Below are 13,057 nucleotides of genomic sequence, written 5' to 3' on the forward strand. Positions count from 1 at the left end.
GCCGAGCGGGACAGCGGAAGGGTTTGGCAGCGCACCCGGGCGGGGGCGGAAGTGACGCCAGCGGGACGGAAGTTCCCCCCGCCCCGGCGCTCCCGCTCGCTTGGTCCGTGGGGCTGCGCGGCACCGTTCATGGTGAGGGGGGGCCGGGGCGCTGGGGGGGGCCTGGCCCGTGGGGCTGGGGGGTCTGAGGGAGGCTGTGGGTAGCGGGGGCCTCGGGTGGGGGCCTTCGCGGGGAGCGGCGCGGGAGGGGGCGCCGGCCTTGTGCGGGGTGAGGTGAGGGAGGAGGTGGGGATGCGGCCCTCGGCGCGGGGTGCACGGGGAGGGGGGCCGGGGCGGGCTTTGGGGGCGTTCGGTCCCCGGAGGCGAGGTACTGGGAAGGGGGCGGAGGTTGCGGGGTGTGGGGGTGGTCCAGCCCCCAGGGTGGGGTGCTGAGGGAGCGGGGGGCAGGCACAGGGCTCCTGGGAGGGATTAGGCTCCCAGAAGTCGGGGTGCCAACGGTCTGGTTCTGATGTGGGGATGGTCTGGTCCTTAGCCAGAGGCCGGCATGTTGTGGAGAGGGCAGGTCAGGGGGGCTCGGGGTGCAGCCCCGGGGGGTGCCTTGGGGGTGGCAGGGTGCGGCCTGGTGCGCCGGGTCATACTGCAGGGCAGGACCCTGCTCTGGGACCCCGGGCTGGGCTCCGGGCCTGGCGGTGGGGTGTTTGGCTGCTGGAGGGATCCAGAGTGTGGAGCTGAGGCTGAGACTGGTGCCTTTGCCCTCCGGAGAGCCCAGGGCCGGCTCCGTGGCAGAGGGCATGGTCCTCTGTGGCCATCTCTGCCTGATCCGCTGCCTCACCTTCTGAAACACAATGTGGACACGTAACTACAGCTCTGTTCAGATTTGCCATATGATAGTTCTGCTTTTCATGACAAGTGGAGCAAAAATCATTCAGTACAGGAGTCGGCCAGCGTTGTCTGGAAGTTGTAGGACTTGGGTCTGCCTGGATGGCAGAGCGATAATCATCCCGTCCTGTCACGTTTTGAGGCAAAACAGTTAACTGCAGAGATGCAGCTTGATTAAGGATTTGTTAGCTGCTCTCAGAGCATTTGCGGTGCTAAGCTTATATGTTCCTGTTACAGCGTGTGACCTTGTTAGCTGACTAATTAGGAGTTAGCTGACCAAATAGGAGTACGACTGGAGTCCACTTTGTCTGGGGACTGCGAGCAGAGGTAGTAGGGAATGTTAGACATTGGGGTTTGGTGTGCTGAGAAATGTGGGAGGGCAGGGAAGAGAGTGGGAAGTTTGTGTGTGCTCTCTGTAGAGCCTCATATGCTTTAAGGAAAAAAAAAAAAGCCTTAAGAAAATCTGTGGATAGTCTTCATTTTAACACGCAGGAATCATCTGCTCAAGCTCTGCGTATTGGGAATTGCCCAATTGCATACCAGATTACTGATGAAGTAAGAGCTTAAGCTTTAGAAGTTGTGAAAGAAATGAATGCAGTTTTGGTGGGAAAGTATTGGGTTTTGCAGTGTAAAAATACTGCTCAGCATTCACAGGGTTCTTTGCTGGTCTGGGTAGTTTATGTCACTGACAGAAAGAAGACACACTTAAACATCTAAAAGATTTGAGAACTTTACAAAGAGGCACAGAGGAGCCAAGGCTGGTAATGCCCAGCACATCTATGACTACTTCTGTGTAAAATAACCAATGGTAACACGAAGTGGGGTGTCATGCAGTGGAACTGCAAGTCTAACTGGTAATTCCTTGCTTTCAGGAAGAGATGTCGGGAGAAAGTGTGGTGAGCTCAGCAGTGCCGGCGGCTGCAACTCGCACAACCTCCTTCAAAGGGACGAGTCCGAGCTCCAAGTATGTCAAGCTGAACATCGGCGGTGCTCTCTACTACACCACCATGCAGACCCTGACCAAGCAGGACACCATGCTCAAGGCCATGTTCAGCGGCCGAATGGAAGTCCTCACGGATAGTGAAGGTAAGGGGCTGTTCCCCATGTCCCTTGCACTGGCTTCCTTTTCAGTGGAAATAGGGCAGAAGGGCTTGGAGAAAAATGTTAGAGAGCAGAGAGTGGCACCTGTATATATTTCTACATCTTATTAGTGTTAAAACTCATAGCTTGTACAGCTGAGAAAAGATGTGGAACAGAAGGCACATATGACTTCAACAGTTGAGTAAACAACAAAAAGGACAGTAAGGACTCCTAAGGCTTCCCATCCAGATAGCATGGGGGATCTTTTTCTTTTGAAATAGTAACACTAAAGCTCTAGAGCATATGGAAAATGGTCGGGCTAGTGATTGAGAAACTATGAGTCAGGACTTGCGTATTTACTTTGAAACTCAGAAGTCAGTTCCCTCATCTTGTTTTCTTACTTTAAGTATAAAATTTGCCCTGAACATAGGGGAAGGGTTTATGAGGTAAAAGCTGATATTTTGAAATGAAACTCTTTTCTTGTAAGAATGTTGATTGTTAGCTTCACTAAAACAGAACCAGTTGCAAAAATTTCAGAAAGTTTGCTATAGTATTACAATAAAAGGAGAGAATGAGTAAATAGGTCTCTCCACATTATTTAAGAATGTGTCTGGAAAGAAGGAATGTGCATTATGTCAAACTACAGTCTTCTAAAGGAGCAGCTCAAATACTTCCCTACCAGATACGTTGATTTTATCTTCTGCTGACATTCTATAAAACATTGTGATTAAATTAATAACATAGCTAAAAGGTGTTTGTGGTAACTACAGCTGGTAGCATAGTTTTGTATCGGCGCTCTCATTTGTGGGAGTGTCACTGAGTTTAATTGGAAGCACAGTTTTCTATATGCACTGACGTTTTGCCCATAACTATTTTATGGACTTGGGTATCCTGTCTTTAACAAGAGCTATTGCATCGCTGAGCCTAGAGGTACAAAACACCTTTTTTGGGACTGGTTAATTATTTTAAAATTTCCTTTGAACTTGCTGAAAGCATAGGAAATGTTGTATGTGGTTAGATGACTTGGACTTAGTTTTGAGTGCTTTAGAATACTCCGTGTTTAGAGGTCATGTGGAACAAGTGATGAATTTAGTAGGGCTTTTGTGGTAAGCTTTCTTGAGATAGGAGGAGGTGGATCTGGAAGAAAAAAATGTAACAAACACAACTTAATGATCTGAATATTCCTCTTTTAGCTACAAGTCCTTATATTTAAGCTGGAAAAGAAAGAGCTGCATTGTTCCAGGTGTTATACCATGCCTTTTTAAAGTTTCAGCTGCTGGAAAGCAGTAACATTGGCACTTTGGTTTGTGGGCTCCCTCGCAGGGATCTCTGCAGGTTGCATAAAAAAGCCAGCCTGTGGGTAAAATTGCAAAAACCCCCAAAACCATCAAATGGGAATCGGCACCCTTACTGGGAAGACTGGAGGGGTGTTCTAGTGGAAAGGTTTTGAACCAGTTCATTGACCTCTCCCCTTAACTTCAGGCGACTCCAGAAGTATCCTTCTGTCTCGCCCTAAAGCTGCTGTGTGTTTCACAATTGGAAATTCCAGATTAATTTTGGAAGCCCACCCTGGTGTGGTCTCGGGGCTTCCTCTGGGCATCCTGGGCAGGTACCGCAGCAGGGCTGGTATATCGCGTTCCTAAGGCTGAATCCATGTCAGCGCAGGTACGTTTTGCTGGAGAGCAGCTGGCAATATTACAGCAAATACAAGGCTAACTGGAGTTTAATCTGCTAAAATATCATGCTTGAGACATAAAATCACTAGTTTATTTTGCTGTGAATCCCACAGTGTCTGTGTGGGATTGTTCCGTTTAGCTGGTTTGTGTTTTAATAGGAATTCGATACTTCCTGTATGTTGTAACTGAGACACTCCCATTGCAGTAGTTCTTGCTTTATCTCCCCTTGCCTGGTGTGATGCTGGAAACTAGGACAATAGCATTATAGCTGTTAAAGGAAACTCTTTTTATCTGAAATTCTTCAAAATACTGCTAACTGGTCACACCCAAAATCTGGCACAAAACAAAGTGTTTCTTAGGAAAAGCCGCCAGACTTGAAGAGAAATTGGAAGGAGTAAAGTTTTTAAACAGTCTGTGGAATGTGTCACATGGGGTCCTCCTCTTTGTTTAGATGCATTCTTCTGACCCCAGCACCGGTCTCCCCAGCTCTTTCTCAAAGCTTAACAATTACGACATGCTGCTAGTTGGGCCGCAGGAGAACAGACTGGATGGAGTTCTCTGGTGGTGGGTGGCAGATGATTATTTTCAGCTTAGAGATTGTTCATGAACTGTAGCAAATCAGCATGTTTTGAAAGTGTTATTTTTATGTTAATGAGGAGATAGAAGGATGTGAGTTTTCCAGGTGCATCTGTTTCCAATTTTCTTTTCTGCAGTCTTTTCTGATATTTTTTTTTTCACCCCCTCACTCCCCACTGCTGTTAACCAGTTGATGGGGATCATGTTTTTCATTCAGCTGCTAGTAAGACTGTTGAGCATCAGGCACTCTTCAGTGTCAGGCTACTGTTTCATCTGTCAAAGCTTGGTCAGAAAATGTAGTCTGCTTTAGTTTTGAGTGTTTGCGTGCTGTCCCTGAGATTTCTTGTAAAACAAAAGATTAGTTTCCTAGAAGTCAAATGTGTGTACATGCAGTTCCTGGGTTAGGTATTCCTGTCTCAGTAAATGGACCACGGGACATCTTTGTAACACTGCAATTAAAAAATAGCTTGAAAAGTCTATAGCTGGAACTCACTTCATAGGCTCTGCGCAGCCGTGACTGAGTGGCAGCAGGGTCGCTTTCCTGTGAGTCATCTCACTTTGGCTGTACACTTGGCTGCTTGGTTAAAACAGGAGGTTTTTTGAAAGCTGTTTTAGCAGTCACTTGTATTTTGCAATGCTGCTTGAAATATTTTCTCATCCCTCCCTTCCATGTGAAAACGAGCAATTCTGCTTTGGTTTCGCCATCTGTAAACAGAAAGTTGCAGCAGATTTTTACAGCCTACAGAGGGAATCACAGCAGCCATAATAACAAAGAAGTTTGGGGATCATAATTCTGCTCTCAGCCTGCCCTTTACTGCCTTACATCTTGGTGTACTCTAGTAAACTCTGTCAAAGGCTGCATTTGTGGAATATGGATGTCCTTGGTTATTACAGTGTCTTGTGCTCCCTCTTCTCTTGAAAATGGGAGATCTTGCTTTACATACCTCTGCATTGACAAATGGGCTGTTTTCCGCTCTGGGTGGATAGGTATGCTGTATTCATTAGCTTGGGTCAGGTCTTTCGTTCTTTGATTTCTCTGTCTCTAGTGCTCCTGCCTCCAGCTTTCTAGTTTGTTATTACACTCTGTAAAATTACAATTGCGAGCACATGTTGTGTTTCATGTAGACAGGAGGGTAATGAGAGAGATAGAAAGCCTGTAGTGAACTGCTGGAGAGTGTCTCAGTTTTCCACGGAACAGCATGAAAGGGCTGTGTTCACTTTCCAAATTAAACCAAATGTTCAGACTTTAGTAGTAATTCCATTCATGCAGAACATACAGGGTCTGCTTTAACCTACTTTCCTTATTTGTCCAAAATATGACTCCTTCCCCACAAGCGTTTCCTTGCTGCATTCCTGAGCTGCAGCCTGTAAGAGTGGCCATCTGTTCATTTATGGAAACTCAAACCTCAGCATCGCTAGCATTTCTCAGGGTCCAGCCTGATTTCAGGCAACAGACTGGCAGCAAGAGGTGAAGCGTGGATCCTTTCATCGCCAGCTAACTGGAAAGCATTTTGGTTTTAGCTCTGTTTTCTTTTCTTCACACCGTTGTCAGTACATAGTCGTTGCTGGTGAGCTCCAGGGCAGGGGGCTGTACATTACTTTCTGCTTACGCATGCTGTTGCTTCGTGCCTTTCAGCAGTTTAAGACATTATGCGAGTAACCACTTTGTTCTACCACATTAATGCACTTTGGGAATATACGGACTGAAATGGTGTTTGCCATGACACTGCCAAGTCTGTGCTGCCTTTCTCTTGCTGTGACCTTTTTGCACAATTGCTGGATCACATTGGTCCCCACATTGTGTTCAAGTACAGCAACCTTGAGATGTTCAAGTCTGGTTGGCTTTAGTAAACCGGCTGTAAGAAACAGCTACAGGTGTATGTAACAGGGCCCTAAGAGAGAAGGCAAGAAAATAACTTATCAGGACACAGAGTAGAGGGAGAACCGAGCTGGCTGGCTTGAGAATGACAAGTAGTCATTCCTCTGTTGCAGTTAATCATTTGTCAGTAACTGGGGAGCTGTGAGAAACAAGTGAGCTTCCTGCCGTACTCCCTTATACTCTGTGCTTGAAACATAGGAGGTGATAAATTCCCTGTGCTTTCTGCTGCTCTGCTCACCAGCTCAAGCAAGGAACTGGAGTTCGTCTCTCTTAGCAGGAACCTGCTTGGTACCACAGTCCCAGGGTGGTGTCAAGGCCTTTTCCACATTTGCCTCTGCTTCTTCTGTACTCTGGTCTTCCCTGTCCCTAGGTTGGATCCTGATTGACCGCTGTGGAAAACATTTTGGGACAATACTGAACTACCTGCGTGATGGGGCTGTGCCGCTCCCCGAGAGCCGCAGGGAGATAGAAGAGTTGTTGGCTGAAGCAAAGTACTACCTTGTCCAGGGGCTGGTGGACGAGTGCCAGGCAGCCTTGCAGGTAGGTCACAGTGCTAAGGAGCAGTCAGGTTAATTACTCTGGCTGCAATGATAGGTCAAGAAGAGGCGCGACTGTTGTGGGTGGGAAGCAGCATCTGGGCAGAGCAAGATTTTCTGATGGTCTCCACTTGGTGCCTTTTTGAGGCTGGGATGGAATTGAAATACTTGCTGTCATTGATCTGGAGTCTGGTCACAGCCAGGAAAACATGCTGAGTCGTTCTCAACATTTAGTGCTACCTTGTTACAGTGAGGGATAAACAGTTGCTTGGTTTCCCTCTGCTGACTCCTGGGAGTGCGCAAGGAGCTGCAACCTGGCTGCTCTGCACTTTCTTCACTTTCATCAGGGTCTTACGTGGTGAAATAGTATGTCATCAGTGTGAGCTCTGAGACAGAAGTTAGTTCTTCCCACATCAACCAAAATGGGGTAGGTCCTTTTGCCAGACCAGAGCAGCTTCTTGTATCCACAGGTTGCTGGGAGTCCAGTTTTGTTCTTCATTTTCCTCTGAGGTGCTCATCTTAGGTTTGAAGCCACTGTTACTGGTGTCCTGTCTGGAGTGAAGCCACATTCCAGATCCTGCCATTTAGATAGGTACCTAACATTCAGTCCCTGTGTTTGCAGAGTGGTAGAGAGCAGAAATGAACATCTCAGGTGGTCCCAGAGGAATGCTGCCTGGTACCTGGAGTGCCAGCCTGGTTCAGAGCATGGAGCAGTAATGGCCACTCAGTGCACACTGAACTCTTCAGCATAGATTACGCAGGATCTTCCCAGTTGCTGTGAGTGTGCCCTAAGGTCTACTTACATTCAGCTGCTGTTTGATTCTTGTTTCAGCAGAACAAAGATGCATATGAACCGTTCTGCAAGGTACCAGTCATCACATCTTCCAAAGAAGAGCAAAAACTTATAGCCACTTCTAACAAGGTAACAGAGGCCGGGCTGTGACGTGGCTTGGGCGGGTGCTGGCCTGCTGCCCAGGGCTTGCATGGGACCTTGACCAAGTATTAATGGTCTTTAGCTTTCAGCGATGGGCTTACCATGAAATACATGCCCTGCAACTGGTGAGCTACAAAGCAGTGTAAATCTACAGCAGACTAAACATTTCTTCCGAATTAAAAGCCAGTTGTTGCTCAGGCTGGGCCTGGCCGTGTATTTCTCCATGTAAGGTTTTCAAATAGAGGGTGTAGGCAGCAGCAGGCTGATAGAGCAGATCCTCAGGGCTGTTAGATCTTCCATGTATTTTGTTCACTCTGATTATTAATGACAGATGCTTTCTTTAGCTAATCAGTGAGTCCTGCTTCTGGAAGCTTGCTTGCTGTGACAGGTAGAGGGGAGAATGCTGGTAATAATGATTAGTCCTGGCAAAAAGGCAGGGGGTGGGTGAGAATAGATGATGATCTAGTCACAGGCAGGGTCAGAGGAGATTGCAGCCCCATTGCTAACCCATGCACCACAGTTTTGTAGCAACAACAGACAGAAACAACAAAATCCTGCTAGGCTTGGGCCTGGTGGTGTCGTGTCATGTTGCAGTTTCTCTGCTGTGGTGTCTTGGACTGAGCTGAGATTCCAGCCCTTACTATACTTCCTGTAACTGATACGCGGTTTGTTTTTTACAGCCAGCAGTGAAGCTGCTATATAACAGAAGCAACAACAAATATTCCTACACTAGGTAAGTGACTTCAGCTGGAGTTCTTTGAAGCTTTTTCATAGCCTAAAATCCATGGTAAGAATTTGCTTTTTCTTTGCTCAGAATCAGTGACAGATTGGTGTTGGCATGTACTCAGTTTTTTTCCCAATTAATTTCAAACTTTAGTCAGAAAGCCTACTGTCATCAATGGAGGGCTAAGCATGTGCTATTTCTGTGCCAGAGGAGTTCCTGTAATACTGAAGTGCAGCTGGCAGAGGCTCCTGGCCAACTGCTAGCTTTCATTCCCTATGGGCTAGGGCACATCAGTTGAAGATAGGAAGCCTTCCTTGGTGCAGTGTTCTCAATAAGTGGTCTGGGACCTTGTCCTCCCTTCCTTATGTCTATGTATATGTTTCATGACATAATGCTATTTCCATCCAGCTGGTGCTGAGCTTGACCTTAGGAATGGTTTTATTTGGGTGATAGCATTTTGTACACAAATGCAATGGCCTTGGACAGTATTATTCACAATACTGTTGATGTATTACTGCTTCTTCAGCAGCAGGTTTTCCTCCTTGTACTAGTCAAATGAATTATCCACTGCAGACCTGGATAACAACCGTAAACACTGCTTTGGTAGAGACACAGTAAGTCAAAGGAAGCTGCACGTATGGGTCTGTAAATACTCAGTGCCTGAACCCCCCTTCTGCTGTGTGTGCTGTCTTAATTACCCTAATGTGACTGCTGCCTCCATCTCTCACAGCAACTCTGACGACAACATGCTGAAGAACATTGAGCTATTTGATAAGCTTTCCTTGAGGTTTAATGGGAGAGTGCTCTTTATAAAAGATGTGATTGGAGATGAGATCTGCTGCTGGTCTTTTTACGGGCAGGGGCGGAAGATTGCCGAAGTCTGTTGCACTTCCATTGTTTACGCTACTGAGAAAAAACAGACAAAGGTAGGAGTAAACCCCTGAATGCTTCCAGCAACAGGCCCAGCTGCTGGCAGACCGGCATCCTGACATCTGTTCCGTTTTGAACACTTCTTTCATTGTTTAGCATCTCTGTGGAATAATCAATGCCATTCAAAGTGGGGCTCATCCTGTGGGTTCGTTAGGGCGGGGGCTGCTTGGCTGTGGCACTTAACATAGGGCAATTGTGGTATTTCATAATGCAAGTTCAGTCCAATTCTTTATCTTTAGACAAACTTGTGCCTTTAACAGCGTTTGGTTTACATCCCTGTGTAAAGACAGATCTTGGTGAGCAGTGGGGTGCCTTCCCTGTGCCACCTTTCCTTCTCCAGGAGAAATCTGAGCCTGCCCTGTGGGCAGGCCAGCTCAGAAAAAAAAAGCCACCCTGGTTGCTGGGTCTCAAAAGCGGAAAGCAAATAATAGAGCAGAAACGATTGTGCTATAAAGGATTTTTATGGCTAGAGTGCAATTAAAAAAATTTAAAAATTGGAAAGGTATCAAGAATTAAAAATGAGGTAACCTGGTGCCTGCAGTGACTGGCAGTAGGCAAGAGTGACCTTCTCTTTCTTGGGTGGGCAGGTGGAGTTCCCAGAAGCCCGCATTTACGAGGAGACACTGAACATTCTGCTGTACGAGTCCCAGGATGGGAGAGGACCTGACAACGCACTCTTGGAAGCCACAGGAGGGGCAGCTGGCCGCTCCCATCACTTAGATGAAGATGAGGAGCGAGAGCGCATCGAACGTGTGCGGAGAATTCATATTAAACGTCCAGATGACAGGGCCCATCTGCATCAGTGAGCCGAGCGACAGCCGCAGAGTCACAGCTCTGCTTGGAAGGTGCTGCCCTTCGTCTGACCCATTACCTGCAGCAGAGGACCAGGCGGTTTAACTTCTGTTCAGCAAAGTCTGTAAATTACGTTTTGTAACAAACTAGATTATTTGGGGTATTTAAATGCAGTAGTTCTAGGACAAGAATAAATAAGGTTACTGGGCATATGATAGATAATGTAAGGACCTATTGAGCATCTGGAGAAATGCCCTGAATTTTTAGCACTCTCGTTTTTGGTATTTTGTGGCTAGAGAGGAAGAGGGCTGGCTTCCTTTGGCTTTAGTAATTATCCTGCACTTTAAAAACAAAACAAAAAACAAACAAACAAAAAGGTCAGTCAGCCATATACCTTCCCTCCGGGCACTCCTTGACCCTGACTCCTCCTAGGCGTTCAGGCGTGGGAGAAATGCGTTGATCTAACCACACCAGCGCTATGCAGAGCTGCCTTTCTCCCAGGCCTGTAGGTGGTAGAGTTGGTAGCTCAGGGTTGCCTTGGTGTGACTCCTGGAAGGACAAATGACACATGCTGACTGGATTCCTGTAGTGCTGGGAGGCAGAGGGAGCCCTCTTGAAGCGGTGGGAGGGAGCTGGGGGAGCTGCGTGGGCTTGGCTGGCTGTGGCTCCCTGCAGCTTTTGGGACCTGCTCTGCAAAGAGTTCAGCGGAGCTTCTACAGCAGTGGACTGTGGAGACCCACCCCTGCTTTATCCATACAGTTCGAGGGTGGAAGACGTTAAAATTCCTCCAAAAGGAGGATCAGGAGTAAATTGTACGCGATTGCTTTTCCTTAGGGTGGTGTTGCTACCCGGTAGCTCTCAGAACTTCTGCCTGACCCTGGATCTCAGCTGGGGAGTTTATTTCCATCAGATCACAGGTCAGTAAGCTGTGTTTTCTTTACTACAGGTAAAGCAGTAGTCATAACGGGTTCAAACACTCTGTGCCAGCCTAGCCTAGGTAGGAGGCCAGCAGCCGTAGTTCAGTTCTGTAACTGATACAGGAGCATCGTCTTGCTTTGAGCAAGGGCAGTGTGAGTACCATGGGGAAGAGGAGTAGACAGTGGCCCAGAGGCAGTTATTCCTTGCTTGACTCTATCCTGAGTGTATTCCAAGTCTTTTCAGAAATGGCAGCTGTGTGTGAAAGGACAGAGCTAAAATGTTGTGTAGAGAAGACCTCTGTAGTCTAGTTTTCTAAGAGTAGTTTTCTATTATAAATGAATATTTTATCTACCTCCTCATGTCTTGTTGCCTGTTGTGGAGTCAAGTAACAATTATAGTGGAAGATGGTGTGTTATTCAATAGGACTGGATGCTAAAGGATAATGAGCAGAGCCACAGGTGTAATGGTTAATGTAACAAATACTGAGAGGGAGAGAAACCTGATGTAGGAAGTCTTAAACTTGCAGTCAGGCTGGCACCTTGGCAGACACCACAGAGTACTTTGGCCTATTCTAGCAGGTTTTTGACCTTTCATCCGGAATATCTGGCCTTAATGACTGGACATCTGACACAGAGCAGCTGCTCTGTGTTCCTGGTCCTCAGTGAGGTGGTTTTTTGCTTTTGCTCAACTTCCTGCTGCAAGGATTCCTTCTCCTGGCTCAGGGCTGCTAATGGCATGTTAACATTTTAAAAACCAAAGGTGTTGCCAGCATCACCAGCTTTGTGACTCCGATGCTTCTATTTCAAATAGCAGTTACATCCCAAACTACATTTAGCTTGTTTGTAAGGCTAAAATAAAGCATTGTTGGTTCAGTGTTGCAATTTTAGATCATCAAGTAAAGCTAAAAAGATTTCAAAGTTAGGCTGAGGTAATCTTTCTAGTAACCAAAGACTTATTCTAAGTTACAGACTGCTGCTGTCTGTGGCAGATTTGGTTGTTGTACCTGTCTCCTCCACTCATTCTTCTTCAGCTACTGATTTCTAAGAGCTCAACAGTGAACAGTTATGCTGTAGTTCAGCAGCCTCGGCTATGCCCTGACAGGTGTGGGCTTCTGTTTTAAGCTGTGCTTAAACATGTTTGTGAGAAGCCCGTAGTGCAGATTGTTGCGAAGGTCCCAGTGCCTCTCCCTTCTTACCTTCCTGATGCGATAAGCTGGGGAGTGTGGACAGAAAGCCCTCTGAATTGCTCTGCTGCTGCAGCACAGTGTACTTTGACACTTTTGGCACGTTACTGGGCTGTTTTATGGGTTTCTGAGCGTCTGTAGCAGACCTGCTGCCCTTGAAAAGGGGTCTGGGCTCCGTGCTACAGCAAAGCCATTTGAGCTTCCATCTCTCAGCAGCCCTGCTGTGCTGCTGCCAGGCGTCAGGTGAAAGGAAACACCAGCCGATTGCTGTAGAACAGGTCAATAGTCCTGCAGCAAACCCTGCTCGCTTCGTTAACGCTAGAGAGCTGGCTCTGTCCTGTGAGAGAGGAGGGACAGGCCACCTCCATCCTCAGCTGTGCTGAGCTCCCCGCTTTCCCCGTACAGTGCAGGGGAGACTCCAGCAACCCAGCACTGGCTGCTCAAAATCCAGTCACGTCCTGTGGTGCAGGTGCAGGAGCAGGTTCAGCTCCGGGAGGTGACATGTGTTGACACCAGTGCTAAGCACCTGACAGATCGCATCTATGTGATTAACTTCTCTGTAAATAGATTCTTAACTGGCTTCAGGATTTCCTCTTTCAGGTTTTGCAAACTAAGTTCTTAAAAACCAGGGGATGATTATTTTTAATCTTTGTACAGCGGTTTATATAGCTATTGATTTAGTAAGTCACTCCAGGAGAGTTTTGAGTAAGTTTCAGTTTTGTTACTGCATTTATAGGCAGACTCTGCCTTAACACACTCCTGACTTAACCCTCTGCGTGCTGTAGTTGTGTAGTAAAGTTGTACTGCTGTTGTATTAAATGTCCTTTACCTACTGGCCACTTGTCCTTGGTCTGTGGAGAGACTTTGTTAATGCCATTGCACAAATGCTCTCAGCTCTCGAGCCTTTTTATGGTAAGTGGTTTTGCCTCTACAGCTTCCAGGTGAAGGTG

General features: G+C 47.1%; 1 protein-coding gene across 3 annotated transcripts; it reads left to right on the top strand.

The window, feature by feature from the left end:
• The first annotated feature begins 2 nt into the window (after positions 1-2).
• Positions 3-12,942, top strand: KCTD10 (potassium channel tetramerization domain containing 10). 3 transcript variants are annotated; one of them, XM_055708385.1, is made up of 7 exons: positions 3-132; positions 1,752-1,965; positions 6,461-6,630; positions 7,459-7,548; positions 8,241-8,293; positions 9,015-9,210; positions 9,802-12,942. In XM_055708385.1, exons 1-7 carry the CDS (start codon positions 130-132, stop codon positions 10,018-10,020), a joined length of 945 nt encoding a protein of 314 aa, XP_055564360.1. In that variant the 5' UTR covers positions 3-129; the 3' UTR covers positions 10,021-12,942. The 3 variants fall into 3 exon arrangements, with proteins under 3 accessions (XP_055564360.1, XP_055564363.1, XP_014140426.1); XM_055708388.1 differs by having other exon boundaries at positions 7,462-7,548; XM_014284951.3 differs by lacking the exon at positions 3-132 and adding an exon at positions 1,053-1,206.
• The last annotated feature ends 115 nt before the right edge of the window (positions 12,943-13,057 follow it).

Source organism: Falco cherrug, chromosome 1 (genome assembly GCF_023634085.1).
Source record: "Falco cherrug isolate bFalChe1 chromosome 1, bFalChe1.pri, whole genome shotgun sequence".
Classification (NCBI taxonomy): Eukaryota; Metazoa; Chordata; class Aves; order Falconiformes; family Falconidae; genus Falco; species Falco cherrug.

Coding starts and splice junctions, on each gene's coding strand:
- KCTD10 (XM_055708385.1), top strand. Junction 6,631..7,458: donor AGTGCCAGGCAGCCTTGCAG/GTAGGTCACAGT, acceptor TTCTTGTTTCAG/CAGAACAAAGATGCATATGA. Junction 7,549..8,240: donor TTATAGCCACTTCTAACAAG/GTAACAGAGGCC, acceptor TGTTTTTTACAG/CCAGCAGTGAAGCTGCTATA.